Source organism: Sciurus vulgaris (genome assembly GCF_902686455.1).
Source record: "Sciurus vulgaris genome assembly, chromosome: 1".
Lineage (NCBI taxonomy): Eukaryota > Metazoa > Chordata > Mammalia > Rodentia > Sciuridae > Sciurus > Sciurus vulgaris.
The window spans coordinates 29,556,815-29,584,714 of NC_136461.1; the positions used below are offsets into that span (position 1 = coordinate 29,556,815).

A 27,900-nucleotide genomic window follows, 5' to 3' on the forward strand; every position below is an offset into this window, starting at 1 on the left:
TTAATTTAATTAATTAATTAATTAATTTTTTTTTTTTTTTTTGGGTATTGGGGATGGAACCCAGGGGCTCTCTGTCACTGAGCACATCCCCAGCTCTTTTTATTTTTTTGAGATAGGGTCTCGCTAAGTAGCTTAGGGCCTTGCTAAATTGCCTCAGTCTCCTGGGTTGCTGGGACTGTGGGTGTGTGCCACGACACCTGGCCGAAATGAGGTGTTTAGAGTGAGTGCCGAATGTTACTCATTTTTTCTAGTTGAGTCATCTACTCCTGTCACTTTACCTCCTGTAAGATGAGGATTGGCCTCATCCAGGCCTGGTGGCGCACGGCTGTAATCCCAGCAACTCCAGAGGCAGAGGCAAAAGGATGGAAATAAATCATTCCCAATTTTTATCTCTAAAGCAGACCTTTTTCCTGAGGTTCGGGCACGTATTCCACTGCTCGGTCTCTATACTCGTGTTGACCGTCCTGCATGCTCAGCCCTAGCCAGGGCCTCCCCAGGCTCTCCAGCCATGGCCCAGACATCAGGCGTCCCCATCACTACTTCCCCGCTCCACATTCCAGCCCAGGAACACTCTGAGCCTCTTTCCTTACTCTCTGACCCCTGCTCATCCCAGGCCCTTCCTGTCCTCCCCCACTCCCCTGGGACCCATCAGTGCTCTCTTCCCACCTCCACAGCTGCTGCCACAGCTGGTCAGTGACGGAATGCACAGCTGCTGGGAACCACATGTGTGGAATAGGCAGTGCAGAGCTACCCCTGGGGCTGGTGGGGATGGGGGTGGGACCATCTGTCTGTGTCTGTTTGTCAGTCTACAACACATACACAGGAACACACACACACACACACACACACACACACACGGGTGTGCATGTTCCTGATTTCTTTCTCTCTGTGATGTGCTGGATGGTGTTGTCTTGGTTCCTCTTCCCGAGCCCTGAGCTGCAGAGGTTATGAAGGTCATGCTTTCCCTCTGGGGGTTCCTGAGAGTGACTGGCAGGACTGGCCCAGACACTTGATACTTATATCCTCCCTGCTGCTGGACAGGCAGCACAAGTCCCACAGAGGCTGCCCAGTTGGAGTGACCCACTGGGCATTCGGAGACCCCAACTTTCCCAGGCCCTGGGGGATGGCCTACCACAGAGGAGGCCAGAGGCTCTGGACACATTCCAGAGCCCCCTTGGCAGCACCCAGGGGTTCCAGAGGAGCCTCAGCCCTGGGGCAGCGCCAGCAGCATCTGTCCTGGTTCCCACACTCTGGACCGTCTGGAATCTCACAGATTTCTCTTCCATGTGTGCATGATGTCAGCAGGACAAGGACACTGGGGGGGGAAAAGGAGGGGCCGAACTACCCGAAGTCAGACGGCTGCTGGGGTGGGGCAGGCACTCCACACACGAATGGCTCAGCCTCTGGCTCCCAGACCTGACTGGGTCCTGACACTGCCAGCCCGTTCCCATCAGAACAGGGCCTCTGTTTCCTCATCTGTAGCAAGAGGATAAGAGTGGCCTCATCCAGGTGTGGTAGTGCATGCTTGTAATCCCAGCAACTCTGGAGGCTGAGGCAGGAGGATAGCAAGTTCAAGGTCAGCCTGGGCAATTTAACAAGACCCTGTCTTAAAGTAAAAAAGGACTGGGCATGTAGCTCAGTGATAGAGTGTCCCTGGGCTAAATCCCTAGTATAAAAAAAAAAAAAAAAAAAAAGACCTTTACCTTCAAGAGAAAGCTGGATCCTTTTTATCCTGGGCACAGCTTTACTCTCCAGCCACTCTCCCAACCTCTGCCCCAGTCTTGCCACTTCCCATGTTTTCTGGAATATATAACACAGGTTCATCACAGGTTCCTTCTACCAGGTCCCCTGCTGTTGTCAGGGAAACCACACTTCTGTTTCACCACTTGGTAATGATGGAGACTTTAAGAGCATCGGTAGGAGGTGACCCTGAGAGGTGGATGGGCATGGGTCCTGCGGTCCAGAAAGGCTGTGTCAGTTCAGCTCTCCTAGGAGATGGATGCTGAGGCCAGTTAGAGGTGTGAGAGATTCGGTTGGAAAAATAAAAGGAAGGGAACAGGAGGAAGCCAAAGGAGCCCCGTGACCACCATGTAGCTCTGACGCCTGTGGAGGAAAGGTGGGAGGAAGGAGGCTTGGATAGGAAGAGTCGCTGGCTGCCGTGGAGCTCTGAGGACGTCTTGATCCGGCCGTCTTCCAAAGAAGCCCCAGGTAGGGGCAGAAGTAGCCTGGGGTTAGTGTCCCCACTGTGCCCAGTCACGGCTAGGAGCAGCCCAGGGAAAGCTTGTCAGCTGAGTGCAGCAGACCCACAGGAGCAGCAGTGGCAGGCTGTGGGTCAGTGACCCTTTCTGCAGCAGGTTCTCCTGAAGGGAGATACCAGTGTCGTGCCCTCCTGGGAGGGTGTGTGCTTTGCAAAGTCACCCAGCAAGCAAGCAACAAGTTCACATCCCGGGGCTATGGCTCACTGTGCTTATTCTGTGGTGAGCCTTAGGTCACTTGGGGCTTCCAGGGCTTCTAAGGGGGACTTTGCCAGAGAAATGAAAGACTGGAGATTCAGATTGCTGCGTTCTAAAGTTGGTGTTCCTTCCCCCCATTCCTGTGGTGAAGTCTATTAGGATGTGGGACCCTTGGGAGAAAATAAGGTCACATGAATACATCATTGTCCTTATAAAAAAGACTCTGGACAGCTAGCTCCCTTGCCTCTTCTATTACTTGGGACTCAGCAAAAAGATATCCATCTTTTATTCAAAAAGAGGGCCTTCACCAGACACTGAATCTGCTGGAGCCTTGACCTTGGATCTTCTAGTCTTCAGAACTGTGAGACGTAAACTTCTGTTGTTTATAAGCCACCCAACTTATGGTGTTTTGCTACAGCAACCAGAATGGACTAAGACACAGGTGAGGTCAGGTGAGAATATGGCATTTCGGAGGGAAGAGCACTGAACTGAGATCAACAGTCTGGCGTTGAATTTCTTTTCTGAATCTAACATTGTGTGTCCTCAGACAAATGGCTTTCTTTCTCTAAGACTTTGTTTCCTCTTCTGTAAAATGTGGACAAGAAAATTTCAATTATGCCTTCTACCCATACAAAAAATAATGGAGCAAAAACAACCAGTCTTTTTGACCATAAAGATGATTCTACTTACAGATGTGCCCATCAAAGACCACTCTTAAAACTTTTGCCCAGAGTAACTTAAATGGCAGAAAATAATGTGTTCTATTCCTGAAGTTTGGGGAGCTATAACTCAAACTAACTTAGAGTTCCAAGTTTCTTCTGTGGATTTTATCTTAAAAATATAAAAGAGAATCAGGGTTGGGAGTGGGCTGGGATATAACTCAGTCGGTAGAGTGCTTGCCTTGCATGCACAAGACCCTGGGTTCATTCCATAGCACCACGGCAAAAAAAAAAAAAAGAGAGGGGGGAGTATAGCACTTAAGAGACACTCTGGAGTCAGATGACTTGAATTGTCTGCCACTTATTAGCTTGGACCTTGAGTGAGTGACTTTACCTCTTTGAGCCTCAGTTTCCTTATCTGTAAGTGGCAATCAGTTCAGAGAGCTGGGTTGTTCATCCAGGACTGGCAGCAGAGCGTGTCTGGTCACCACCTCCCTCTGCCCTGCCCTTTCACTCACCTAGGACATGGTCCACTGACTGCAGACTAGTGGGGTAGCTCTGGTAGTGCTGGACTATGGGCATTGTAAAAACATCACTGTGAGATCAAAACATAGAACAGTTTCATTGGGGTCTCCAAGCTGGTGATTCTGGGGCTCTTGGAGGAGGGCTTCTCCTGGATGGGAGGGATGGGAGGTGGGAAGAAGGAAGTGGAGGTGCATTTGAGTCTAGTCTTGCCAGGAGTCAGAGGAATGGTTAAAATATCTTGGAACCTCTGGTTATACCAGGTCGATGGAGGTAAAACATGTGGTAGCCAGCCTCCAAGATGGCCCTGATGGACTCCACTTCCTGGTATTCACACCTTTGTACAGTCCATTCCTACACCGTAACAGGGTTGATATGTGTGACCAACAGAATATGGTTGAAGTGGTGACGTGTCACTTCTGAGGCTAGGTCATTAATGACAGTGTGGCTTTTACCTTCCTCCCTCTTGGATATCTCACTTTAGGGGAAGCTAACAACAATGTCATGAGAACACCCAGGCAACCCTGTGACAAGGGACTAAAGCCACCTGCCACAGCCATGTGAGTGTGCCATCTTGGAAGCAGATCCTTCAGCCCCAGTCAAGCCTTCAGATGACTGGCTGCAGCTCCACCAGACAGCTTGACTACAACACCATGAGACATTTGAGCAAGAATCACTCAGCTAAGCCTTCAGATTCTTGCCCCACAGAAATTTTGAGTTATAGGAAGAAGCTGAGACACGGGGAGAAAGATTGTGTGAAGGTGAGGTTGGAACTGGGTTACCACTTCCTTCTCCATCCTAATCTTCTCTTCTTCCTCCTATGCCATGTCCACCCTTTGTAGCTCCAGATGGGAACACTGAATTCACACCAGAGCCCTACTGGGGAAAGCTTGCTTTCTAAGGGCTCAAGACTGCCATCCACTGCAGATTCTCCCACAGAGTGGTCTTCATGGGGTGGGGGGGAGAATCTACAGAGAGACCCCCAGACCTGCTCACTACCTATATCCCCATTAACATTTCTTTTTTTTTTTTTATTGTAAACAAATGGGATACATGTTGTTTCTCTGCTTGTACATGGCATAAAGGCATACCATTTGTGTAATCATAAATTTACATAGGGTAATGTTGTTTGATTCATTCTGTTATTTTTTCCCTTCCCCCCACCCCTCCCACCCCTCTTTACCCTCTATACAGTACTTCCTTCCTCCATACTTGCCCCCCTCCCTAACCCTAACTCTAACCCTAACACTAACCCTTCCCTCCCCCCCATTATGTGTCATCCTCCACTTATTAGCAATATCATTCGTCCTTTGGCTTTTTGAGATTGGTTTATCTCACTTAGCATGATATTCTCCAATTTCATCCATTTGCCTGCAAATGCCATAATTTTGTCATTCTTTATGGTTGAGTAATATTCCATTGTATATATATACCACAGTTTCTTTATCCACTCATCAATTGAAGGGCATCTAGGTTGGTTCCACAGTCTGGCTATTGTGAATTGAGCAGCTATGAACATTGATGTGGCTGTATCTCTGTAGTATGCTGATTTTAAGTTCTTTGGGTATAGGTCAAGGAGTGGGATAGCTGGGTCAAATGGAGGGTCCATTCCAAGTTTTCTAAGGAATCTCCACACTGCTTTCCAGAGTGGCTGCACTAATTTGCAGCTCTACCAGCAATGTATGAGTGTACCTTTCTCCCCACATCCTCGCCAACACCTGTTGTTGCTCGTATTCTTGATAATCACCATTCTAATTGGGGTGAGATGGAATTTTAGGGTGGTTTTGATTTGCATTTCTCTTATTACTAGAGATGTTGAACATTTTTCCATATGTTTGTTGATTGCTTGTAGATCTTCTGTGAAGTGTCTATTCATTTCCTTAGCCCATTTGTTGACTGGATTATTTGAATTCTTGGAGTAGAGTTTTTTGAGTTCTTTATAGATTCTGGAGATTAGTGCTCTATCTGAAGTATGATTGGCAAAGATATTCTCCCACTCTGTAGGCTCTGTCTTCGCATTGCTGATAGTTTCCTTTGCTGAGAGAAAGCTTTTTAGTTTGAATCTATCCCAGTGGTTGATTCTAGCTTTTATTTCTTGTGCTATGGGAGTTCTGTTAAGGAAGTCTGATCCTAGACCAACAAGGTGAAGATTTGGACCTACTTTTTCTTCTATAATCTGCAGGGTCTCTGGTCTGATTCCGAGGTCCTTAATCCATTTTGAGTTTAGTTTCGTGCATGGTGAGAGATATGGGTTTAGTTTCATTCTGTTGCATATGGATTTCCAATTCTCCCAGCACCATTTGTTGAAGAGGCTATCTTTTCTCCATTGCATATTTTTGGCCCCTTTGTCTAGTATGAGAAAATTGTATTTATTTGGGTTTGTGTCCGTGTCCTTTATTCTGTACCATTGATCTACCTTTCTATTTTGGTACCAATACCATGCCGTTTTTGTTACTATTGCTTTGTAGTAGAGTTGAAGATCTGGTATTGCAATACCCCCTGTTTCACTCTTCCTGCTAAGGATTGCTTTAGCTATTCTGGGTTTCTTATTCTTCCAGATGAATTTCATAATTGCTTGCTCTATTTCTGTAAGGTACGTCATTGGGATTTTAATTGGAATTGCATTGAATTTGTATAGCACTTTAGGTAGTATGGCCATTTTGACAATATTAATTCTTCCTATCCAAGAACATGGAAGATCTTTCCATCTTCTAAGGTGTTCTTTAATTTCTTTCTTTAGTGTTGTATAGTTCTCATTGTAGAGGTCTTTCACCTCTTTTGTGAGATTGATTCCCAAGTATTTTATTTTTTTCGAGGCTATTGTGAATCCCATTAACATTTCTTAGGGGCCATACACCAGTTTGTGAATACAGTTGTGGGAGGAAAAATGAGTCAACATAAATTTATTCAAAACTTTTTCTGTTTATTCGAATGGCTTTTAAGAAGCAGAAGCCCATGTTGTAAATGAAGGCAGAGACAAACACGAGGAGGGAGGGGTCCACTCTGACAAGCATGTAGCCCTTGATCATGTGACCTGGTGAAAGCTGCAAAAAGCCAGATCTAGCAGGACCCAAGGGGTATGCTAAGAGCAGGTGACAGGGGAAAGCCAGGAAGGGTATGCAAGGCCTAATCCCAGGCAAGGGGAGTCACAGAGACGAAGAAGCACATGCTCTGACCTCTAAAGGAGGCACTTAGGAGGTTTACCATAAACAACAACCCAGGGGGAGCAGGAGGCAGAAGCAGGGCAGCAAATAGTGTGCAGCAAAGGGCTTCTGCCAAGTAGACACAAACACACTGTGTGAAGGCTTCACTCTTAATCTTGTTCTAAACTGGGGATACTGAGATGCTTTTAAGTAGAAACTGGAGGTTAAGGATATGGGCATATTAAGTTAAAAAAGAAGCTTGTACCAATACAGTTTAAAACACACAGGGACTGAATGACGTCATCTCCAAACTATGAGCCTGAGTTTAACAACCTCCTATTTTCAGTTACTTGGTTTTAAACGTCCCAATTTACTGGACCCAGGTAGCAGTGTGAACTGGAGATTCAAGGTCCAGATTTAGCCTGCAGGATATGCTTTCTTTGGCCCAAATAGTGTTTTCTGAATTTGAAATAGCTGCCAACATCTCAAAGTCCAGACTTCTAGCTCCTCGTGAAAAACTGGATGGACTCTCCAGCAATATCAGTCTGCATTCCCACATGGCAGCCATCTATCAGGCCCTGCTCGGTGTTTTCCATCTCCCTAATGACCCTGCTAATCCCCTTCACTCATTTCTGTTTCCTGCTCAGCCCCTGTAGGCATCAGAGTTTGTGATCTGTGCCTGTGCATCTGGTCTGTGGTGATCTCAGTGATTTTCTATGTGGTGGCAGCTGTAAGTCTATCCTTGGGCCTTTTATCTTGCCCATGAACGAGTAGTTACCCACAGGCCAGGAGGGCAGAAGTGAGTGACCTCCATCTGCAGTTTTGATTCACCTTATGGGACTTTTTACTTGGCAAAGATGAGTACCTAAAAAGTTCCCAGCCCCATTTCACTTTCATACTCCTCTGGGAGATGGCTCATCAGGAAGAAACTTCCCAATCAAGGTCAAGGGTAAGTCACTTCTGGCTAGAAGTTCAGACTAGAACTCCCAAGCAGAGGAAGGAATTCCAGCCTAGGTTGGGCTGGGCCAGGGTTCAGGGAGGAAAGCAATTGTCCTAGACACAATCATGAGATGGTCAGGGCCTCTGTGCACAGTTGGCAGGTTTTGCACCACCGGTGTTATTGTGTGAATGGGTTCCCTCTAGATCTTCGAAGTGCATATCTGCCCAGTGGTACATGTTGGCTGTGGCACTGTTAGGAGGAGGGAAGGAATGAGTGAAGTTAGTGAGGCATCATCTTAGCCCAGTTTCTATCACTTCCTTGCTAAGGCTACGGAGGGTAGGGGTGGAGACAGGGTTAAAAGCCAAGGCCTCAGCCAGAAGCTGGAAAATGCAGAAGGCGGCTACAGGGACTGACCTTAGTGGTCCCCAGGCTTCACACATGCCATGTCCATGAGGTGATGGGAACAGTCAGAACCAGTTCCAAGAAGCAGGACTGGCCCCCACAAACTGAAGATCCTCAATTAATGGAGATAAACATTTGTACACTCCTAGTGAAGAGTGCAAACACATGCGCATACAAACAGCATCATTAAAAGAGCTACCTGAGCCACTACAAATACCCACATAAATATACACACATGCACAAGTTTTATTTGGTCGCACACACTGTGTGCATCCACACACACAGTCACAGTGGTTATCGGTAAGAGCAATCAGCTCGTCACACAGTATGTTTAAGCAGACATTTTCAGAGCACCTGAAGTCCTTTATGGCTGGCTAGGGCTACTTGGTAGGGAAAGTCCAGCACAGTACCAAGTAGAATGAAAGATAAAAGTAAACCAGTGAATAAAATCACTACATCCGGCAGCAGAGTGCTGGCCTGCAGCGCCACCTACTGGCAAGAGAGGGTTTTGCACTTTGCTTAGAGATGTCAAAACCTAGAACACTGCTTCACAGGCCCCCTTCCAGAAATGATGCCAACCAGGGGATGCCATTCATGCTCCTCCTCGCTGTGTTTCACTGGAGTCAGGTGAGAGCCTGGTGTCCTCAGAGTTGTGACACAGTATGAAAGCACGGATACCCAGGACTCCTGGAAAGCCATAGCCCACACTGATAGAGGACAAACTGGGTTTCATCCTTCATGTCACCTCCAACCCACTGGTAGTGGCTGCCTGGAGTGCTGGGTTCAGGAGGATTCTGAGGTCAAGTCTCGGCTTAGAAGAGAGAACTATCATGATGGGAATGGTGACAGCAACCATGGCTGCCGGTAGGACAACTTCCACACTGCCTTCCCATGGTGGATCTTGGAACCCTCTGGTCCACCGTTCCTTGGTAAAGGGAAGTTTGTTGCTCATCCTTGCAACACAAGAAAACTGTCATTCCAGCTTTTACTGGACTTTGATCCTTCATGTGCTAAATAACTTCTGAGCCAGCCAAAGTCCTCTTGGAACCCTCTTCATGAAGAACTTGTCCTTGCTTTCAGAGAATGCATATGGATGACTTGTTGATGTGAGGCACTCAGGCCAACACTGGGCACTTTGCTTTATCCAAAGCTTACATTTGACCCCCATCCCTCTATTAGCACTTATCACTGCCCAAAAGACCCCATGAGGACCATAAAGAGATGAAAACAAAAGCCATTTTGAGCAGATGCTGGACAGCCAGCATAGATCATCCGTAGGCAAAAAACCCACAAAAAAAGAGAAAAAAAAAATCTAGAAATTTGATAAAAATAGGTAGTGGGTCAGATTTGGCACAGGAGCCCCTCATTTATCAAATCCTTCATTAGCTCAAACCAGGGGTCTTTAAACAAGGTTCCACCAAATTTGGGATTGTCTGAAAGTGCTTCAGGGATCTGCAAATGCTTGGCTCTAATTTAAATTGATTTTCAGCTACTTAGGAATTTATAACCACAATCTGCCGAGTCAAATATATTCTAACAGTTCAGCATGCAGAAAATCAACACTGGCAGTCAGGCCAGTGTCTCTGGTGAAGACCTCAGAGTGGAACTTCTCTTGCCATCACCACTCGTGTAGAAGTGGTATGGAAAATGGTGGGGAACCTGGTCCCAGCATCATACAGACACACCTGGGAGTCCCAATGCTGCCACTTACCATATGGGTGACTTTAGGCAAGTTATTTTAGCTTCCTAAACCAGCAAGACCAGGACATCGTGAAACAGAGTGGACACTGGCCATGGTGATGGTACAGCCTCTGCAAGACTGAACTGTGGGAAGATGGAGCATTCATAGTGTAGGAGCCAGAATAACTGAGGTCACCAAGGGATACTCAGTGGACTCAGGGCAGGGCTATTTACTACCTGGTATAGAGGTATTTAAATATTTCGATCATCACTTTGGATGTAGAGGTGTACACCAATTGAATATCATAATGTTGGATTCATCTTGGATTTGAACTTCTTACTGGGTTCTTTTCTTTTGTTCCTGACATATTCTGTGACATTCCCACTACTCTGCTGTGCCTCTCAGGTAGGGGAGGGAGCTGTTTGCAATGATCTTAGCAGTCTTGGTGCTTAATCACAGGGCTTCTGCTTTCCTGCTAAGTGGCAGTTCCATTGGGTCAGTTCCATTGTTGGCAAGTACTCCTGGGATCAGTGATCTGCAGAACTTGGGGAAGTGATGTTTTCAGCTAAAGCATCCAGCATTCCAGATGCTGTGGCCCCTCTGCCCCAGTGCTGCGGTCCTAGGTCAGGCCTGGGGCTTTGCTGCTCATCTGGCTTTTTAATTTCCTGGTTACACAATAAACAATGCTCCTCACCCCTGGGTCCCTCCTCAGCACTGAGACCATCAGAAGGCCTGTGTGGTTGGGATGAAACCTGCCCCCAGGACTCCTAGCCTTTTACTCCAGCTTCTGAAAGCCCTTTTTTCCAGGCTTGAGATTCTCATTTGTGGTTTCAGTAATAGAATTTGGACCTTCAGTGTCCCTTCATTGCTCAAGGCTGTCTTTATCTATTAATGGTGGCGCCAGTGAAATCCACAGCTTTTATTGTACCTTATCTTTCTGCTTCTAGCATCATATTTTTCTGCTTCCTGAGAGAGCTAAAGGGTCTGTGGTGTTCATCACTGGACCCTCTGGATGGACTTTATGGATTTTAGAATTTCTAAAGTTTATCTCAATTAGGTGACATCAGCTGCCCTCACTGTGCATGGGTCCACCTTGGTGAGGCAGCCTGATGCCATCATATGAGCCTGGACTGTGCTCAGCTTTGCAGGCTTCTTATGGCCACTGGCTCTGTGAGTCCTGGAGGTTCCTCCTGGGGGATGACTATGACCCCAGTGGCAGGCAGGCCAGAGGCTTTTTGTGATCCAGCCAAAATGGAGGTGATCTGAGGTTAAGTTCCCTCTCTTGCCTCCTTTTCATTTCCTTGTGGCTGTTCTTTGGTTGCACAGCATCTGTGGCCAGACTTAGAGCATTGATGGTAGAGGAAGCTCCATACCAGACCTTCTGCCCCAAGGCCTCCTCTGTTGGCCAAAAGAGCCCCCATTGTGCGATGGAAATGACTGTGTGCAAAAACACCTTCATCACATGCCTTTCTGGGTGGAATGATGCCAGTGGCCCTAAGGCAGCTGTGGTGGTATCTGTCTCAGCCACTCAGCCAGTCTTGCCCTTCCTCTCTGCAAACAGCCTCTTGTGAGCCTCTGACACTCAGAGCGCAAACCCACCCAGCACTTTTCTGGCCCAAACTGGTGCTCATTTCTGGAAGCATCTTGGTCTTCCTTTTTCTCCTTCCTAGATTATCTTTCTGCAACTACTACCTTGTGCCACGCTGCCTGGGACAGGTACTCATTCAGACCCTGGGCTGAGGGCTCAGACAGACAAAGGTTGGTTGGGCTCATCAGACTGTCTCCCACCCTGACACCTATAGGCTCTTGCCCCCTCTAGGGATGCCTTTGTTTTTCTTTGAAAAGTGCTCACTCATAGCTAGGATCCTTGGGGAGCCAGGCAATCAGTGCACACATAGATGTCTGCTCACCCCTTCTTGGTCTTCCTTGGCATCAGTCATTCACGCTTCTATCCTTTCTCCCAGAGAGCCAAGGCTGCTCAGCAAAGGAGAAGATCCATCAGGGCTCTCTGGAAGTGGTGAAGGAGGTGCTGCAGAGACTTCTGGCAGATTGGAGGTACGTCTTGGGGAGGTCGCCTCATCCCAGAATCCCTTACACAACATCTCAATGTCAGAGAGCTCATTACCTCCAGGGCAGCTCTGACTGGCCTTCCGCTCACTATCCACAGTGGAAGAATTTTGCCTAGTGAGAATTTTGCCAGCTCCTTCCCAAGTCATTACTGTCATGGTACTTTTGGTCTCAGATCAGACCTCCTGAGACTTCCTACTTCACCCAGGCCTTACCCTCTGGCTCAGCATGGACAAATGCTCACTTCAGACACTGCACTTTGTCCCCGTGTTTGAGGCCACAAATATTCCACCTCTTTCCCCATTGGCAGAGCTGCCTAACAGCACAGCAGGAGGCGGTGATGGAGGAACAGCGGGCAATGAGAGGGGGTTGGCAGGCACAACTACTAAATTTTGGCTAAAAGCTGGAGCAAATAAAACCCTGCAGCAGCTGCTACCAAAGATCCTCCACAGGAAGAGCCTACAGCGCCCCCTGCTGGCTGGAGGAGAACTTGCCAGTTCAGTTGGAGGTTCAATTTTCTCCCAACTCCTTTCTGCAAAATTTCCATCTTGGCAGCTGACCCCTCCTGATGGTCCAGGTTAGAGAATTATAGGAAGCAGATGGGTCATCTTGACCACTGATTTCCAAACATGGAAAGATATAGCTAGGGCTACTGTGGAACATTGTGCCTTTGACAAAGGCCTCTGGGCTGAGGGGCACATGGGGGCTGAAATCCAGCCTATATCCTGTTAACAAAGCTGTGCAGCCCAGTGTCAGCCCAGGTCCGGCCACAAGAAGATGTTGCTTCATAATTGGCCTAGAGAGTGTGTCCTTTTATGTGATTTTCATAGATGCCATGCATCTCAGCAGCCCTGGCACAGAATGCTTCCTTCAAAAGACAATTTCATAAAACCAAACTTCTCTGGCTAGAGGAGAGTTTGAAAACCACCTGAAAGATGTGGGAGCTGAGGACCATGAAGGGGAAGGACTTAAAGTCATGCAGTTGATGCTAGGGCAGAGCTCAGTTGCCAGATCCACCTTCTCCACAGTAGTTCTTTGCACTGCACTGGGCTGGTTTTCATCCCAAGCCCCTTCTTAAGCATCCTGGCTTTGCTGACCCTCCCCTGCTCAGTCCCATCACCTTCTCCCTGAAACCCAGCTACTTTGCAGGATCCTACTGTCCTAGCTAAGATCATGGCACAGTGTTTGCTCCCAAGTGGCCCAGTTCATGTCATTTCCTACAAGAACCTCACCCAAGGGATGAGGGCAGATGTGCAGAAGGGAAGAATGGTGAGGAACCAGAAGGGGCCAGCAGTCAAGGTGCTGAACTAAGACAGGAAGCCTGAAGTGACGTGGCTCAGCTACTGTGCAGATGGCACCTGCTTTGCAGCAGCAGCCCGCCGGGGTGTCTGTGCCACACCGTAAGGCACGTGGGCGGCCACGGTACCCATCTCCTGAGCCCCAGCCACATGGAACATCTGGTCATCAAAGAAGATGTGAGGGCGAATCTTCTCCAGGAGGGGGCCCTTGGGTGCTCCAGCCAGGAACAAGGCCTCATCCGTCTCCAGGCCCCAGCTGCGCAGGGTCTTCAGAGCCCGGGCCCCAGAACTGGCTGCACTGCGTGCTGTCACCAAGTAGGTGCGAATTGGGCACTCTAGCCGCAGGCCCTTGGAGTAGAACTTCTTCTGCAGCCTGCCCAGTGCCTCCAGAAAGCCCTTTAAAGGGCCCTATGAAAAGGTAAGGGAACACCATGAGCTCAGTCTCCCAAACATGTGCCCCCCCTCCTCTCCCCGAGGCACTAGTGTCCCCTTGTTTGGCATGAGAAAATTTTCAGGATCCCTAGATCTCTTGGGTTTTTCTGTGCCTTCTGGGGTTCCTGTGTGCTTCAGTGGGGCTACAGGTATCCAGAGTCTGGAGTCTGTCTTACTGTGATGGGGCTGTGCCAGAATAACTGCACCAGAACCAGTTAGTAGGCGTGTCTAGCCACGCCCCATTGGCAGGTGTCTGTCCAGCAGCTCTGTAGGCATGGCCTTCAGAAGGGAAGGTATAAAATTAGTAACTATGGCATGGACACCCTCCAGCTGTCAACATCTGAGACACATGGTCGAATGTGTAACTAGTGAATATGAAACTGCCCATGGGCATGCAGGTGGCTCAGGATGTCAGACTTAAGCTCTCTGGGGGCAGGGAAAGGATTTATTCTCTTCAGTGCCCAGAACAATTGAAGCTTAACCCATTAAGTCCCAACTTTTCAATTCTGTATGGGACGATGAGACATGAGTTAATGAGGATGTATAAATAAAAAACTGGATGACAATGAAGACTGCTTACTTCCAAAGTAGCTGGGGATAAGCTGGGCTTCTAGGTCTAGAGACCCCTACCTTGCTGGAAGACCTGGAGCAAGCAGTGGTCCCTGAGTCTCTACTGACCACTTAGTGGGAAACTTGTCCTGCTCTGCACAACTGATTTTTGTGAAAAACTCCAACTGAAGCTCCCAGGAAGACTGGGACATGTTCCACTCTCAAAGGGCCACCAATCAATTTGAGGGTGACTGAGGTCCCCAACTCCCCTAACCAAGGCATAGCAGGAGGTGACCCACACACACACTCTGCTCCCCACTCCCTGCTCAGCCAGATCTCCCTGCCCCAGTGGGCCTGCCCCAGTAGGGGGCCAGTCCAGTTCTTCCTGTCCTCCAGGAAGGGGAACAGGAGTTTCTACAGGGCAGGAGTAACTTGGGGTAGGGAATCTCAGAAGGAAGTGAGGGATCCAGAGAAAGGATGGTAGCTTCCTTTCACCTAAGAGGAGGTGAGGCCTTTGGGGTGGGGGGTGTCCAGACAAGGTGTGGGGACTTAGAGAACTAGAACTTCAGAGAAGGGATAGAGACCTCAGACAGGGGATGGGGCTCGAGAAAGGGAGGAGAGTTTCAGGTTCAGAGACCTCAGAAAGGAGACTGGAGCTCCACGGAAGGGGAAAAGGCTCAGAGAAGGGCTCAGAGAGACAATGGAGACTTCAGTGAGGGTGATGGGGGCTTGGTGAAGGGACCTGGTCGGAGTCTGGGCTGAGCCCAGGTTTGGTTCTGGCCAAGGGCAGGTTCTAGGGAGCTACCTTGTTCTACTCAGGGGTTCTGGGACTGTGTAGAGCACCTGGGCCAAAGGTTTGTTCTCATGGGCCTTCTCATGCTCGAAGAATCTGTCCAGCCCGTGAGCCTTGACAATGCGCTCTGACTCATCTGAGAAGAGCACAGCATCCCCATCGAAAGCCACGCGCAGTTGACTCTGGGACACAACGACATCCCTGCTGGGGCTGAAGATGGTGGCAGCTGCGATCCCTGGGCAGAGAGAGGCAAGCATTGTCTGTCTTCAGGAAGGCAATAGTGGCCCCCTGGCTGGGAGCGAGAGAGGGCAATCTCAGGCTACACTCGCCCCCCATCACCTGCTCTCCCCTGCCAGGACAAAGGGCAAGGTTAATGAGAGATAGTGTTAAAAATGCTTAAAACCAGTAGTTCATGGACACTGGCCATAGGAGTAGACAAGCTGTAGCTTCAACACTGGGTGCGAAGGGCCCTCACCTATGTGGAGAGGTTGGGGGCAGTCCTGGGGGCAGGAGGAGATTCTGAGGGCTCAGGGCATGAGCTCGTTCCCAACTAGTATGAAGGAATTTCAATATTTTAATACCGAGAAAAATCATGCTAGTAGGGACCAGCCAAAGAGCAGCCTTTGCTGGGAAGAAGGGTGCATCCACCAAGCCCGGCTCTCCTGCTCAGGGCTCCTCACAGAGCCCTGATATGGATCTACAGAGGGGCTGGAAAGGAGCCCTGACTCTGGCTGGTCATGGTCACTCTCTCACTGTTGATCGTGATAAGTCACTCATCTTCTCTGGGCCAAGACAAAATTAAGGTCCTTATGGCTCTGTCTGGGGCTGAGATCCCAGGCTGCATTCAGGGTGGGATGGGTGTGGGCCATGTCTACAGCCACAATGGCTCCCAGGTATGCCTTTCTCAGGGCAGGCTGCCCATTCAGGCTTCCATGAAACCACGTGGCCTAGGGGTGGCGCGAGCTGCCTCTTGCTGTGCAGTCTTCACAACAGGGGCTTCTCTTTTGGGCTAGGATGCCTGTCAGGAACCCGACTCAAGGCTAGAGCTGTACTGGACGCCAGAGCACCAGGGCTAAGAGGCTGGAAACCAGGCAGCTTGTCTTCGTCTCTCTCTGGGACCACAGAGGCAGGGCTCGGCGGAACTTCAGGAGGAGTGAACAGTACAGACCTCACAGCAACCTCACCAGCCTGAGGATGCCAAGCACAGGGAAGGCCCTGGGCATCAGGCTAGGCACCTTTTCAGTTCTGCCAATGCCAAAGCCAAGGTGACCCAGAACCATCTGACCCTGAGCAGGGCCTCCCTCCGACCATTCCCCTGCTCCCTAGCCTGAGGTCAGGTTACAGGCACACAGAAGCATGCCTACAGACAAGCACTTAGTCCCCAACCAGGGGGTGTGGCTTATGCCTAATGGCTTCTGGGTCCAGGTTAAAGAAGCCTTGCGGAGCTCCCAACTGCATAGGGAGTGAGGCATCGGGAGAGAGGCCAGGCTTAGAGGCAGGAGAGACAGCATGAAAGAGGAAGAGAAAAGTGGATATGGAACCTGCCACTCATGTTCAGCCTGAGGAGTCCTCTCAGGCAGCTGGGCAGTCCTTTCTCCTCTGCGGTCTGTGTGAGTTGGATAAACACCCCATGGGGAGGACTGAGTCTATCTATCATGGCTACAATAGTCTCCCTTGAAAAGAGCACATACAGGGGACTTCCCTTTGTCAATGCTTGTAGCTGGATTTCCTAGCCTTACCTTATCACTGGCCAGCCCAGCTGCTGGAAATGCTGGCCATTTCCTGAGCCCACTACACAGGCTAGGCTGGATATGGATCTTTCTCCCCATTGGTTCAAAGAAGGGCAGGGACTGCCCATGGTCATACAGGAATCAGAACTCTGACCCGGAGGAATCTTAGAAGGGAGTCGCTTTCTGAGCTGTAAGGAGGGTTTCCATGGAAACAGAAGGCTGGGTAACACTGATGAACAAATCTGTCCTTAACAGTAGAGCAGGAGGTGGGAAAGTAGAATAGGTAGGGCCTCATTTTCAGACTTTATAAGCAGATCATAGGAATTTAGGCACAGGTCCCCCTCCTAATTACCATGGCATCTCCCAGCACCTGTGTAGAGTTTTAGGCCCTGGGACTCCCACCCCTTGGACCACTTTGTTAGACTTCCCGTATTCTCCCTCCTCATTTTGACTTACCCTCGTCAATGGCTTCTCGCACTTTTTCTGCATCAGCTGACAAGTAGAGGTTGGTGTGATAGGCCTTGAGGTAGCAGATGGGGCTGTTCCCGCCTGTCATGCAGAACCTCTCGATGAACAGGTCTGGGGAGAGGCAGAGAGTACCCAGTTGAGGCCAGGGTCAGTCCTCCAGGTCTTAGAATGGATTCTCCATGCTTAAGGAGTGCCATCTTGGATTCGTGTGGTGGTGGGCAGTGGAGTGATTCTCTGTGATTTTAGGCCAGCATTTTCCCTCTGAGCCCCTTCACCCTTCATCAATGAAATGGGGATGATCACATCTCCAGAGAAAATGCCTGACTCACGGAAATTCCCTCTTGTCAGGAAATCGGGGTGCTACAGAATGTGGGTCCTGCCTGGATAGGGCCAGACACACCTGACCCAGCTGTCCAGCAGTTAGTCCCCATAGCTGCCAAGGCTGGTTGATAGTTGGCTGCTGTTTTGAGCCATCGATCACTACCCCAGCCCCTTAGCCAGGACCCCTGTCCTGCTCACAGTCCACAACAGAAAGATGAAATGCCTGGCACTGCAGATGTCCTTCAGGGCTGGCTCCCCTATTTACTTGGCATGCGTGGACTGCTCAGCACCTATCACACAGGTGGTTAAATATTTTTAGTATCACTCCTGCTCCCAGAAATTTGAAATTAATATTTTTAAAATGCCAACTGGTGGCTGGGGGTGTAGCTCAGTGGTAGAGCACATACTTACACATACAAAGCCCTAGATTCAATCCCTAATACCCCAAATAAAGAATTATTAATGTAAATTAAATGAAGCTAACTGGATTCTTTTGTTTCCTTAAAAACAAGGTCTTATAAGCCTATAAAGATAAGTCTCTCTCTCTCTCCCTCCCCAAAGTGGATTTCTCTGTTTTCCTTTTTTATATTCAGAAAGCAGAGAAATCCAGTTGGGGGTGGGGAAGCGGGGGCTGAGAATGTGAACTTGCTAGAGAAGCATAAGTAAGGACTTTCCAGTACTTGATTTAGGGGCCTCTGTGGACCCAATTTTACTTCCTGCCCTGAGGTTCTGAGATACCCTGGAACCTAATAAATTATTCTCTTCATCTGAAGCCAGATCTGAAGGGTCTAGAATCTTTCTGTGGGGAGCGGGGCATGGAATTGAACTCAGGAGCTCTCAACCTCTGAGACACATCCCCAGCCCTTTTTTATATTTTATTTTGACAGTTCTCACTAAGTTGCTTAGGGCCTTGCTAAGGTGCTGAGGCTGGCTTTGAACTCATGATCCTCTTGCTTCAGCCTCCTGTGCTGCTGGGATTATAGGTGCTTGCTGCTACATCTGGCAAGTATTTTAATCAGCAGTGTGGACTAAGACAGAGCACTTTTACTCTGGCAATGGCCCCTGATTCTCCCAGAAGCTTTGTGTGGCCTTTTAACCTCATTGCAGGTAGGGAAACTGAGGCACAGGGGCAGAAAGCACTGTCGTCACACAAAGGAGTGGGGCCTGTGCAGTGTGTGTGGAGCTGCCTTGTGTTAGCTTGGGAGAGCCTCTAGTTAAACAAGAATTCTGTGAGCCATCAGTGATTTCAGCCATTGGTGGCTTGAAAACAGCCACAGCAGGAATATTGACACCTGAAAGTTGGCAACAGTTTTTTTTTGTTTTTGCAAAAAGCCAGTTCACCAGCATACCATTGAACTTAGGGGTCCAATGGGTACAAACCGATGCTGCAGTGGGTGGTGTGGCCCATCCCCAGGGATGTGGCAGGGCCCTCATGCTCACCATAGTGGTTGATACTGTTGATGAGGCGAACTCCCACTTGAGCGTGGTTGTTGGTCATGAGCACGATATCAAAGACATCCTCACTGTCGGGGTACAGCTCCCGAAGCCGCCTGTTCACAGCCTCCAGGGCCTGGAAGGGAGAGGGCACCTTTCTGCTCAGACTCTGGGGGTGATTACCTGGAGGGGTGGCCAGGGATCCAATGAGGGGAGGGGAGTGGAGGGAAGGTTAGGGGCCGACTTGGGATGAGACCAGTGCACAGGGACAATCTCCTAATGGCATTCTCCACCACTGCTCAGGTTGTTATTCAGGGCCCACCTCACCAAAGAGGTGAATGAGGGCCACTCAACATGCAGGGCTATATCAGTCCAGAGGAGGGGTGGCCTCTTCTTCCCACAAAGGCTCTGTCCCCTGGCCAAGCTGCATCCCTGTGGGGTTGCATCTGTACAGAGGGAGCTGCTTTTCCTTGCTCAGACAACCATGGGAGTGCTTTTTTCTTTCTTTCTTTCTTTCTTTTTTTTTTCTTTCTTTTTTTTTTTTGTGGGGGCAGTACCAGAGATTGAAGTCGGGGGCACTCAGCCACTGAGACACATCCCCAACCCTATTTTGTATTTTATTTAGAGACAGGCTCTCACTGAGTTGTTTAGCCCTCCCTTTTGCTGAGGCTGGCTTTGAACTGTCAATCCTCCTGCCTCAGCCTCCCAAGAGCTGCTGGGATTACTGCGTTCACCACCGGGCCAGGCTGGGAGTGCTTTTTTCTAACCCCCACAAAGGCCCTCTGTGGGCTGCCGCAGGGCTGCCCCTCACCTTCACGAAGGGGAAGGCCGGCCCGGGGCTGAAGGGCTCATTCTCGTGCTCCAGCTGGTAGCGGACGTACTCCTCCACGCCCTGCTCTGTGTAGATCCGCTGCTCCTCGTCCATGCGGAACAAGGCTCGGGAGGACACAGCGATGGTGACAGCATTCTGAGGCTTGGGCTGCAGAGGGGCAGGAGTAAGGGCTGTCCTGAGGCAGGTGTCCATTTGCAAGCCCCTCAGCAAACTGGGGACATGGAAAAGACCCAGGCCCAGGTGCTGCCCTAAAGAGGCTCTTGGGAACAGACAGGTTAGGACCCTGTCTTCAGAGAACCCAGAGGCAGAGGATGGCTTGCCACCTAGAGTGCGATCTGAAGGAGGGACGGGTCCTCAGGGAGCTTGCAATTTAGGTGGACATTTGAACATAACAGAAAAATGAATGCCATGAACGTAGCCAAAGTGTGACTGATGCTGGAGAGCCAGATGGTTTCCCGTAGGACATGAGAGCTGCATGCCCTAGGGAAGAAATTGGTGGCCAGAAACATAGCAATTACAGAAGAAAATTTGTCTCCAGCCCAGATCTGTCTCCTGAGCTCCAGACCCAGATAGCCAACTGCCCTAGTTGACTCACAGGCTTCAACTCATCACACCTGGGGCTGAATTCCCACCGCTTCCTCCGCCCGCAACCTGATCCGCCTTCTTTCCCTCATCTCAGTGCTCAGCGCCACCATCCACTCCAGAGCTCCCCCAGAAGGGTGGACAGCGCCACTATCCACAGAAGCAGAAACCTGAAAGCTGACCTCCACTCCTCCCTCTTCCTCTCCACCATTCTCCGCCCATTGGTCAGTCGCCCCAACCGGTCAACACAACCAGAGTCCATCGGCATCTTTCCGTCCTCCCTACCGTATGCCAGGCCATCATCATTGCCTCTCCCCCTCTGCAGTCTGTCACCCATGCTGCTGTCAGGGGGTTTTCCTAACCTGCAGATGGGAGTGCAGCCCACCTCCTCAGTGGTGACCGCTCTTCTCAGAGCACAACTGGCAGCCGTTAGCATGGAGCTGGAAGTCCTCCACAAACAGACCCCTTTCTCTCCTTCCACTCTCAGCTTCTGCTTCCCCAGCCTTGTTCAATGCGACCTTTCTCACATCTGACACACCTTCGCCCTCTTCCTCTGACTCTCTGCACATGTTCTTCCATCTATTTCCCATACTCTCTGTCCAGCTAACTTCTACTCAACCTACAGGTCTCAAATTAGATTACCACCTTTAGAAAGTCTGCCCTCATCATAGTCTCCATTTGATACCCCTCCTTCTTAGTAAAATTAAACATTAAATTATTATTGCTTATTTAATTTTTTCTAGGTGAGTTCTGGGGAAGAGGCAGGAACCATGAGTATCTCATCTGTTATTATCATTACTGGTAGTGGTAGTAGTACTGGGGATTGAACCCAGGGGCACTTTGCCACTGAGTTAAGCCCCCAGAATTTTTTTATTTTTTATTTTGAGACAGGGACTCATAAGTTGCTGAGGCTGGCCTCAACCTCCTGCCTCAGCCTCCCAAGTTGCTGGGATCACACATGTGTGCCGCCATGCCTGGCTTCATTATTATGTCTCTAGTGTTTAGTACTGTGCCTGGTACAGAGAGGTGCTCAGCAAACTTTTAATGTCTCTAAAATATTTCAAAAATATTTCATATACATGTATACATTTTTTTACTTTTTAAAAATTTTTATTTGTTCTTTTTAGAAATACATGACAGTAGAGTATATTTTGACATATTATATATACACAGAGTATAACTTATTCTAGTTAAGATCCCATTCTTGTGGTTGTTCATGATGTGGAGTTTCACTGGTGGTGTATTCACATATGAACACAGGAAAGTTATGTCAGATTCATTGGATTGAACCCAGGGGTGTTCTACTACTTATTACCATCACCTAACCTTCAAGGTGATGGTAGTAAGAGGTAAGGTCTTTGGGAAGTGATGAGGTCATGATGGGATTAGTATTCTTATAAGAGAGACACCATAGTGCTTGCCTGCATCCTTAACACCACTCCCCCTTTTAAAAATTTTTAAATTCTGAGACAGGGTCTCACTAAGTTGCTGAGGTTGACCTTGAACTTTCAATCCTCCTGCCTCAGCCTCAGAGTCACTGGGATTACCGGTATGCACCCCTGGGCCCAGCTTCCATATACTTTTAACATATTTGAATGAGAAAATATGTGCAATAAAAAACAACATGGAGCAGAAATTCCAATGCAGTGCCCTCATCTGTTCAGATTGCTTCATGTATAGCAGGTGCCCAGAGAGAATATTTTGTTAGTCAGTGTAAATCTGGCAAACGTTGACCAGTTCTTTAAGCCAGGCACCTGAGCTCTGCTGAGGGTTTAGAGACACGGCTCCTGTTCTCAGAGCTCACAATCTGGTGGAGAAGAGATAATGAACAGAGAACTCAGAAGCAAAAGGGATGGAGGCAGGGGACAGAACAAAGGTGGAAGCAAGGTCTTGATGACGGGTTTCAGGGGCAGTTGTCTGGGGAGAGGAGGCTTTTGAGGGGCACCTTGAAGGAGGAACAGGCTGAAGGAAAGTGCCAGGATGTGAGCACATGCATAGGGCACGTGCGGGAGGGTGTGGATAAGCCTACAAGGGCAGGTGGCTGCCAGATTGCAGGGCCTTCTTGGGACCCCAAGTGGATCTTAGATCCATGCCCCACTGCTGTCTGAATGTTTATGCCCCCCTAAAATTCATGCTGAAACCTAACCCTCAAGGTGATGGTAGTAAGAGGTGAGGACTTTGGGAAATGATCAGGTCATGATGGGATTGGGATTAGTATTCTTAGAAAAGAGACACCAGGGAGCTTGCCTTGCCTGTTCCATCATGTGAGGACACAGCTAGAAGGTGCCACCTTTGAATGAGAAAGAGAAACCTCATCAGACACCAGTCTGCTGGTGTCTTGATCTTGAACTTCAGCTTCCATAAACAAATAAATTTATGTTGTTTACAGTAAAAATCACCCAGTCTATGGGACTCCGTTTTAATAGCTCAAATGGTCTAAGACCATTGGAAAAGGGAGAAGAGTGGAACACCACAGACAACAGCTAAACCCTTTCTAGTCCCTGGCAAGGATCAGAAAGTGGGTGCAGAAAGGATTCACGGACACCCAGAGAATCCATCCACATCTCTGTGACCTGGGAAGTCCTAGGATCATGATTCCTACTTTACAGATAAGGAGATAGGGACTCAGATTGAGGTCAAGACTTGTGAGTGGACCTCAAATTCTGGCCTGTTCTGGATAGCCCTGTGGGCCACGGACCCCACCTTATTGCTTCTTTCTGGGGTCAAACCTGGGCTCCAATCAGTTGATAACATTGAGTGATCATCATGTGATAGGCACTATGCTGGGGATGTAGCAGAAAAGAATACAGGAGATCCCTGCCCCATGGATCTTATTTATGATCCTTCCTCAAAGCAGGGATTCACACCATTCATTAGAAGAGCACTGTCCAGGGGAATTTTCTGTGATAATAGAAATGTTCCATAATCTGTGCTGTCCATGTGGCTATAGAGCAATTTGAAATGTGACCAGTGAGACCAAAGACCTGAGTTTTTAATTTCATTTTATTTTAATGAACTTAAATATCTACATATGGTTAGTGGCTAGTGCAGCTTTAGAACCTAAACATAGGAATGGAAAGCCAAAGAATTCGCCAAGGTCATGTGACTGACCTTGGTTTGTAAAGCATTAGCTTTTAACCCCAACCAAGGTGGTGTACGTGGCCAGTAGTGTCTGTGTAAGGGAATAGTGGAACAGGTGTCTTCCTAGGCTCAGCCCAAATGCCTTCCCAATTATGACCACTATGGTATGTCTGTGCACCTGTGGGCTGGGCACTCTCTAGCCCCATCGACACTGGTGAGCCTTCAAGGAAGAAGCTAAAATTCCTAAAGGACAGGGGTGATAGGGTGATGGTCATGGATAGCAAGGGTAGGGTCAGAGGTGGGGACATTCATTCTCATAAACCCAGGAATCCCATAGGCCTTTTTAGACAGGGCTTTGTTTGCCCTATCCTCTTGACTTACTATCCCAGGGACAGGCCCATGCTCCCTTGAAGGACAGAGAGCCAGCTGCTCCCCAATCCCTTCAGGCAGGTTCCCAAGCCTGTCACTCACACCTAGGCAGCCAGCCAAGGTCTCAGTTCCCACTTTCTGTCCACAGTCTCTAACAGACTGCCAAGTCCTGAGTCTCCTCTGGCTGAGCTACCCAGACCCCATCTCATCCCACGCCTGCCTTGGCCCCAGGAGCCTCTACTTCCCTCTTTCACAGGTAGGGAAGTACGCTAGTGAGGGGCAGTTTTACTCTACACCACACAGCAAAGTCAAGGCAGAGCCAAGATGAGATCCCAATATTCAACTTCTATCCTGGCCTCTGTCCACACAGCAGTCCCCTTGATATGGCCCTCTTCAATGGCTTCCAGAAGTCCCCGAACTCTATTACTTTAGTGACATCCCTAGATATACCTTCCCCAGCTCCCTTTCCAGATTGGGAGAAATGATGAGAGGTACCACCCTCCCAGACTGTGGTGTCTCAGGGCAGGACATTTTTTCCCCTTAGAATGGTGTTCCCAAGACAAGGACTCTGCTCCCCACCCCCAGACTGCTCTAACACAGCACAAGTAAAGTGGGGTCAAAGGGCCTCCAAGGTATGTGTGCCGTAGAAAAGGCAGCTCCAACTAGAATAGATGAATGGCAGTCAAGTCTCTAAGCAGACCTGAAGAACAGGTGAGAGGGTGCTTAGAGACCCTTCTGAGCTTGGTCGGATGACTAACAACCAGCAATCATGTGTTGTCAAGTGCACCAAAATCAGAAAGCAGCCCACATCACAGACTGGGAAATGGGTCAAAACAATGCAGTAGCTTAGCCTGGAAGCTCTGACTTCAGGAAGCCAGGGTCCTGCCAGCTTCCTGCTTTCTGCTAGGGCTGAGCATTACTCTGACTTAGGGGTGGGGAAGGAAGATTAATAGAGGGCAGTTCAGTCATGCTGCCCCCCACCAGCCTGCTGAGAAGCTCCCATTTAAATCGACATGATTCTGTCTATTGCACCCAAGATAGGAACACAGCCAAAAAGCTATTATTTCTGGAAGGACTCAGAGAGAGAAGGGCAGCTGGGAGAAAGAGGGACAGAATAGCTCTGGATTGAGGAAGTCCTCTGACCCCATAAGGTGAGGGTCTCCAATGTGCCTTCACTCAGTTAAATATTTCCCTTAGGCTCCTGGGAATGAGAATAAATCCAGGCCAGGACCTAATGGGGCCCAGGAGGCCTAAAGCCCCCAAAATAGCCTGTGGGAAGAGGGGGTCCTGCAGGAAGGAATAGGAGCTGGGAAGCCTCTAGATTCTTTGCCTCCCAGAGATCCACGAGGGAGGCTGGAGGGGTCATGACCGACCTCTGGGCCTGAGCTCCCTGGTTCCCTGGTTCTTGGGGAAGAAAAGGATTTGGAACACTGAAGTTACTCCAACCTCCACTGTCCATCTCCTCTCCAACCCCCAGGCCACAAAATCAGTCTAGCTTTGTCTTCTGTCTGGAATGCCTGCTGCCAGATCTGCCCTTTCTAATCCATCCAACAAACAGCCCTAGAGTGATCATCTAGAATGAAAATGGGACCAGAAAAAAAAAAAAAAAAAAAAAGGGAACCATTTAATCCCCTGCTAACACATCCTGCAATAATTCCATTATGGTCTTCATGGTTTTTTTTAAATATAGGTTGACCTTTTATTCAAATGAACTCTTAGGCAGAACCTCAGTATGTAAATCAGATATTGCCATATCATATATAATTGGTATATATCTATTTTACAAATTCAAAATATAATATATATATATATATGAATGTATTTATTATAAATTCAACCAATGAAAACGACACAGCTGTTTTGATGAGAACAACTGTGAAACCCAGGGTGAGGACGCCAGTGCAGACTTAAGCTTCAGTGTCTAGCTGATTTGTTTTTGTTTTTGTTTTGGGGCAATGTTGAGAAAGTCCCTGATTCATATAGATAAGTGGTTGCAAGTGGGAAGAGTTTTTATTTTGTTTTAATTTACAGGGCTTATGATCTCAAGATGCTTTTCTATTAAATAGATCTGAGGAAAAGCTTTATTCTGAGACTTGCTAAAAAAATAATAATAATAATCAACCTGTAGCACAAAGTTAATATGTCTGTGGTCCCCATGGTGCTGAAATGTCCAATGAACACATTTGAGTGAGTTGGACTTTATCACATATTTTTAATTGTTTAAAATATAGTTTAAAGAAGAGGGAAAGTAAGTTGTATTCCATTGTCTGCAGGCCCCCTGAAACATGGGGCTCTGCAGAACCTAGTCTGAAAACCTCACCTCACTGAATCAGGCCCCTGTCTACAAGCTCCAGGCTCCTCCACCCCTCAGCATCCCTCTTGCCCTTCTCCCAACAACCCCACATTCTCCTACTGAGTCCTGATTCTGGAACACAGTCCTTGATTTCACAGATATCTCCATGTCTTTTGCCCATCCCCCCCCCCCCCCCCCCTGCCTGGGAAACTCCATCTACTCAGGTTTTAAGATCAGCTCAAGTGCCATCTCACCAAAGCCTTTCCTGGTGGCAGTCAGTCTGTCCTTTATGTTCCCACTGCATCATGCAGGATCTTTTTTCGGAGCACCCACCATCTCCAGAGCCTCCAGCAGTGCACTGTGAACTCCTTTGACAGGGACCCACCGTTTAATCAAGACTTCAATCCCACTGATGAGCCAAGGCCTGGAGATGTCCAAAGAATGTTGACGGGGTGAGCTTCCCAGGGAAGGCTCTTTGAAGGGAAGCTTGAAGGTCTTTGGTGGAAACATCCAGGCCAGCCTCTAATTTCAGTCCCTTCCCCAAACTCTGAGATCTTGGAAGATGGACTGAGCAAGGCCAAAGGCAGACCAGAGCATCATGAATTTGTCCCACAGGGGAAGAGAGGAGCTCTTTCCTCTGCGTGAGGTCTCAAAGGTTTGACAAAACTTTGGGATGTTAATGTCCACTTCAAAGGGGAGCAGAGCTTGCAACTGCGGTGCAAAACCCAGCGTTAGGAGCCTAGAATGAGGGCACAGAGCCCTGACCGCAAAGAGCAGATCCCAGTGCTTGGAGGAAGCAGCTTCTTTTAGGACGCAGGGAGCGCAGCATCCTGACACTGATAGCCGGGCTCCAAGCTATGGCCCGAACACAGAGGCTTGGGTCCGGAGCCTGGTGCCCAGATGGTGGAGACCAGCGCACACAGCGAGGAGCCGGGTTTCCAGTTTCCAGTTACCCGAGCCTGGGACGCTGGTTCAGGCGGGGTTGACCAGTTTTGCCAACAAGTGCTGTCCGGGCACCCAAGCGACCCGCACGGATAGTGGGGAAGGAGGCAGGCTGGGGTCGCGGCCTGATCGGGGCAGTGATGACGCTTTGGGGGAGGGGGATTCTGGCGTGGAACCCGAGCCTCGGAGGGAGGGGGGTGAAGAAACAACAACAACACACAACCACCAGAGCAGAGCTCCCAAAATAAACCCGAGCCTGAGCCAACTGCCAGGCGCATTCTGGAGCTGAGGAGCTGCATTCCCTCCCAGAGGGGCACCGAGGGTCCCTTCCCAGGGGGCTGGCTAACCCGCCCTCCGAGTGGCCCTCTCCCTGCCCGCCCCACCCCCCCAAGCCATGCCCTGCTTTTACCGATTTAGGTTTCTTCTTGGGCGCGAGGTTGTCATAGAAAGTCTTGGCCTCCTCCCAGCGCGGGGCCGCGGCGGTCTCTGCCCCCGGCCCAGGTTCGCGGGCCTCCCGGGGCTCCCCGGGTTCCATGCTCCAGCTCTGGCCCCGCGGGGCCGGAGCAGGCGGCTGCGGAGACGCGGAGCTCGCGGGGCCGGGCTGCGGGAGGGAAGGCGCGGCCGGGTGTGAGAAGGGGGCGGGCGGCGGCGCCCAGGGTTGGCGCGTGAGCCGCCGCCCCGCCCGCCGCGGGTGGGGGGCCCGGGAGGTTAGGCTGGCCCTCTCGGTCGCCGGCGTGCTGCCCTGCTGTATGTTTGAGGGACAGCGGAACTCTCCTTTCCCGAGTGACCCGCGCCTGAAGCAAATTGAGGGAGCAGTTCCAGATTTCCGAGCTTGTCAACTGCTGCGGAGTCGGAATTGTCGGGGTGATTTTCAAGGGCACAGGGAGAGGGGAGGCCTGGCAACTTTTT

General features: G+C 49.4%; 1 protein-coding gene across 2 annotated transcripts; it reads right to left on the minus strand.

The window, feature by feature from the left end:
• Positions 1 to 6,540: 6,540 nt before the first annotated feature.
• NT5C1A (5'-nucleotidase, cytosolic IA) lies at positions 6,541 to 27,560 on the minus strand. 2 transcript variants are annotated; one of them, XM_079113683.1, is made up of 7 exons: positions 26,435 to 27,347; positions 22,554 to 22,596; positions 19,704 to 19,871; positions 18,899 to 19,028; positions 17,126 to 17,248; positions 14,990 to 15,174; positions 6,541 to 13,573 (listed from the first exon to the last, which is right to left on the minus strand). In XM_079113683.1, exons 1-7 carry the CDS (start codon positions 26,557 to 26,559, stop codon positions 13,208 to 13,210), a joined length of 1,140 nt encoding a protein of 379 aa, XP_078969809.1. In that variant the 5' UTR covers positions 26,560 to 27,347; the 3' UTR covers positions 6,541 to 13,207. The 2 variants fall into 2 exon arrangements, with proteins under 2 accessions (XP_078969809.1, XP_078969810.1); XM_079113684.1 differs by lacking the exons at positions 22,554 to 22,596; positions 26,435 to 27,347 and adding an exon at positions 27,401 to 27,560.
• Positions 27,561 to 27,900: the final 340 nt, after the last annotated feature.

Coding starts and splice junctions, on each gene's coding strand:
- NT5C1A (XM_079113683.1), bottom strand. CDS start 26,559: ATGTTTCCACCAAAGACCTTCAAGCTTCCCTTCAAAGAGCCTTCCCTG. Junction 19,029..19,703: donor CGGCCTTCCCCTTCGTGAAG/GTGAGGGGCAGC, acceptor TCTCCCTTCCAG/GCCCTGGAGGCTGTGAACAG. Junction 17,249..18,898: donor CAACAGTATCAACCACTATG/GTGAGCATGAGG, acceptor GCCTCTCCCCAG/ACCTGTTCATCGAGAGGTTC.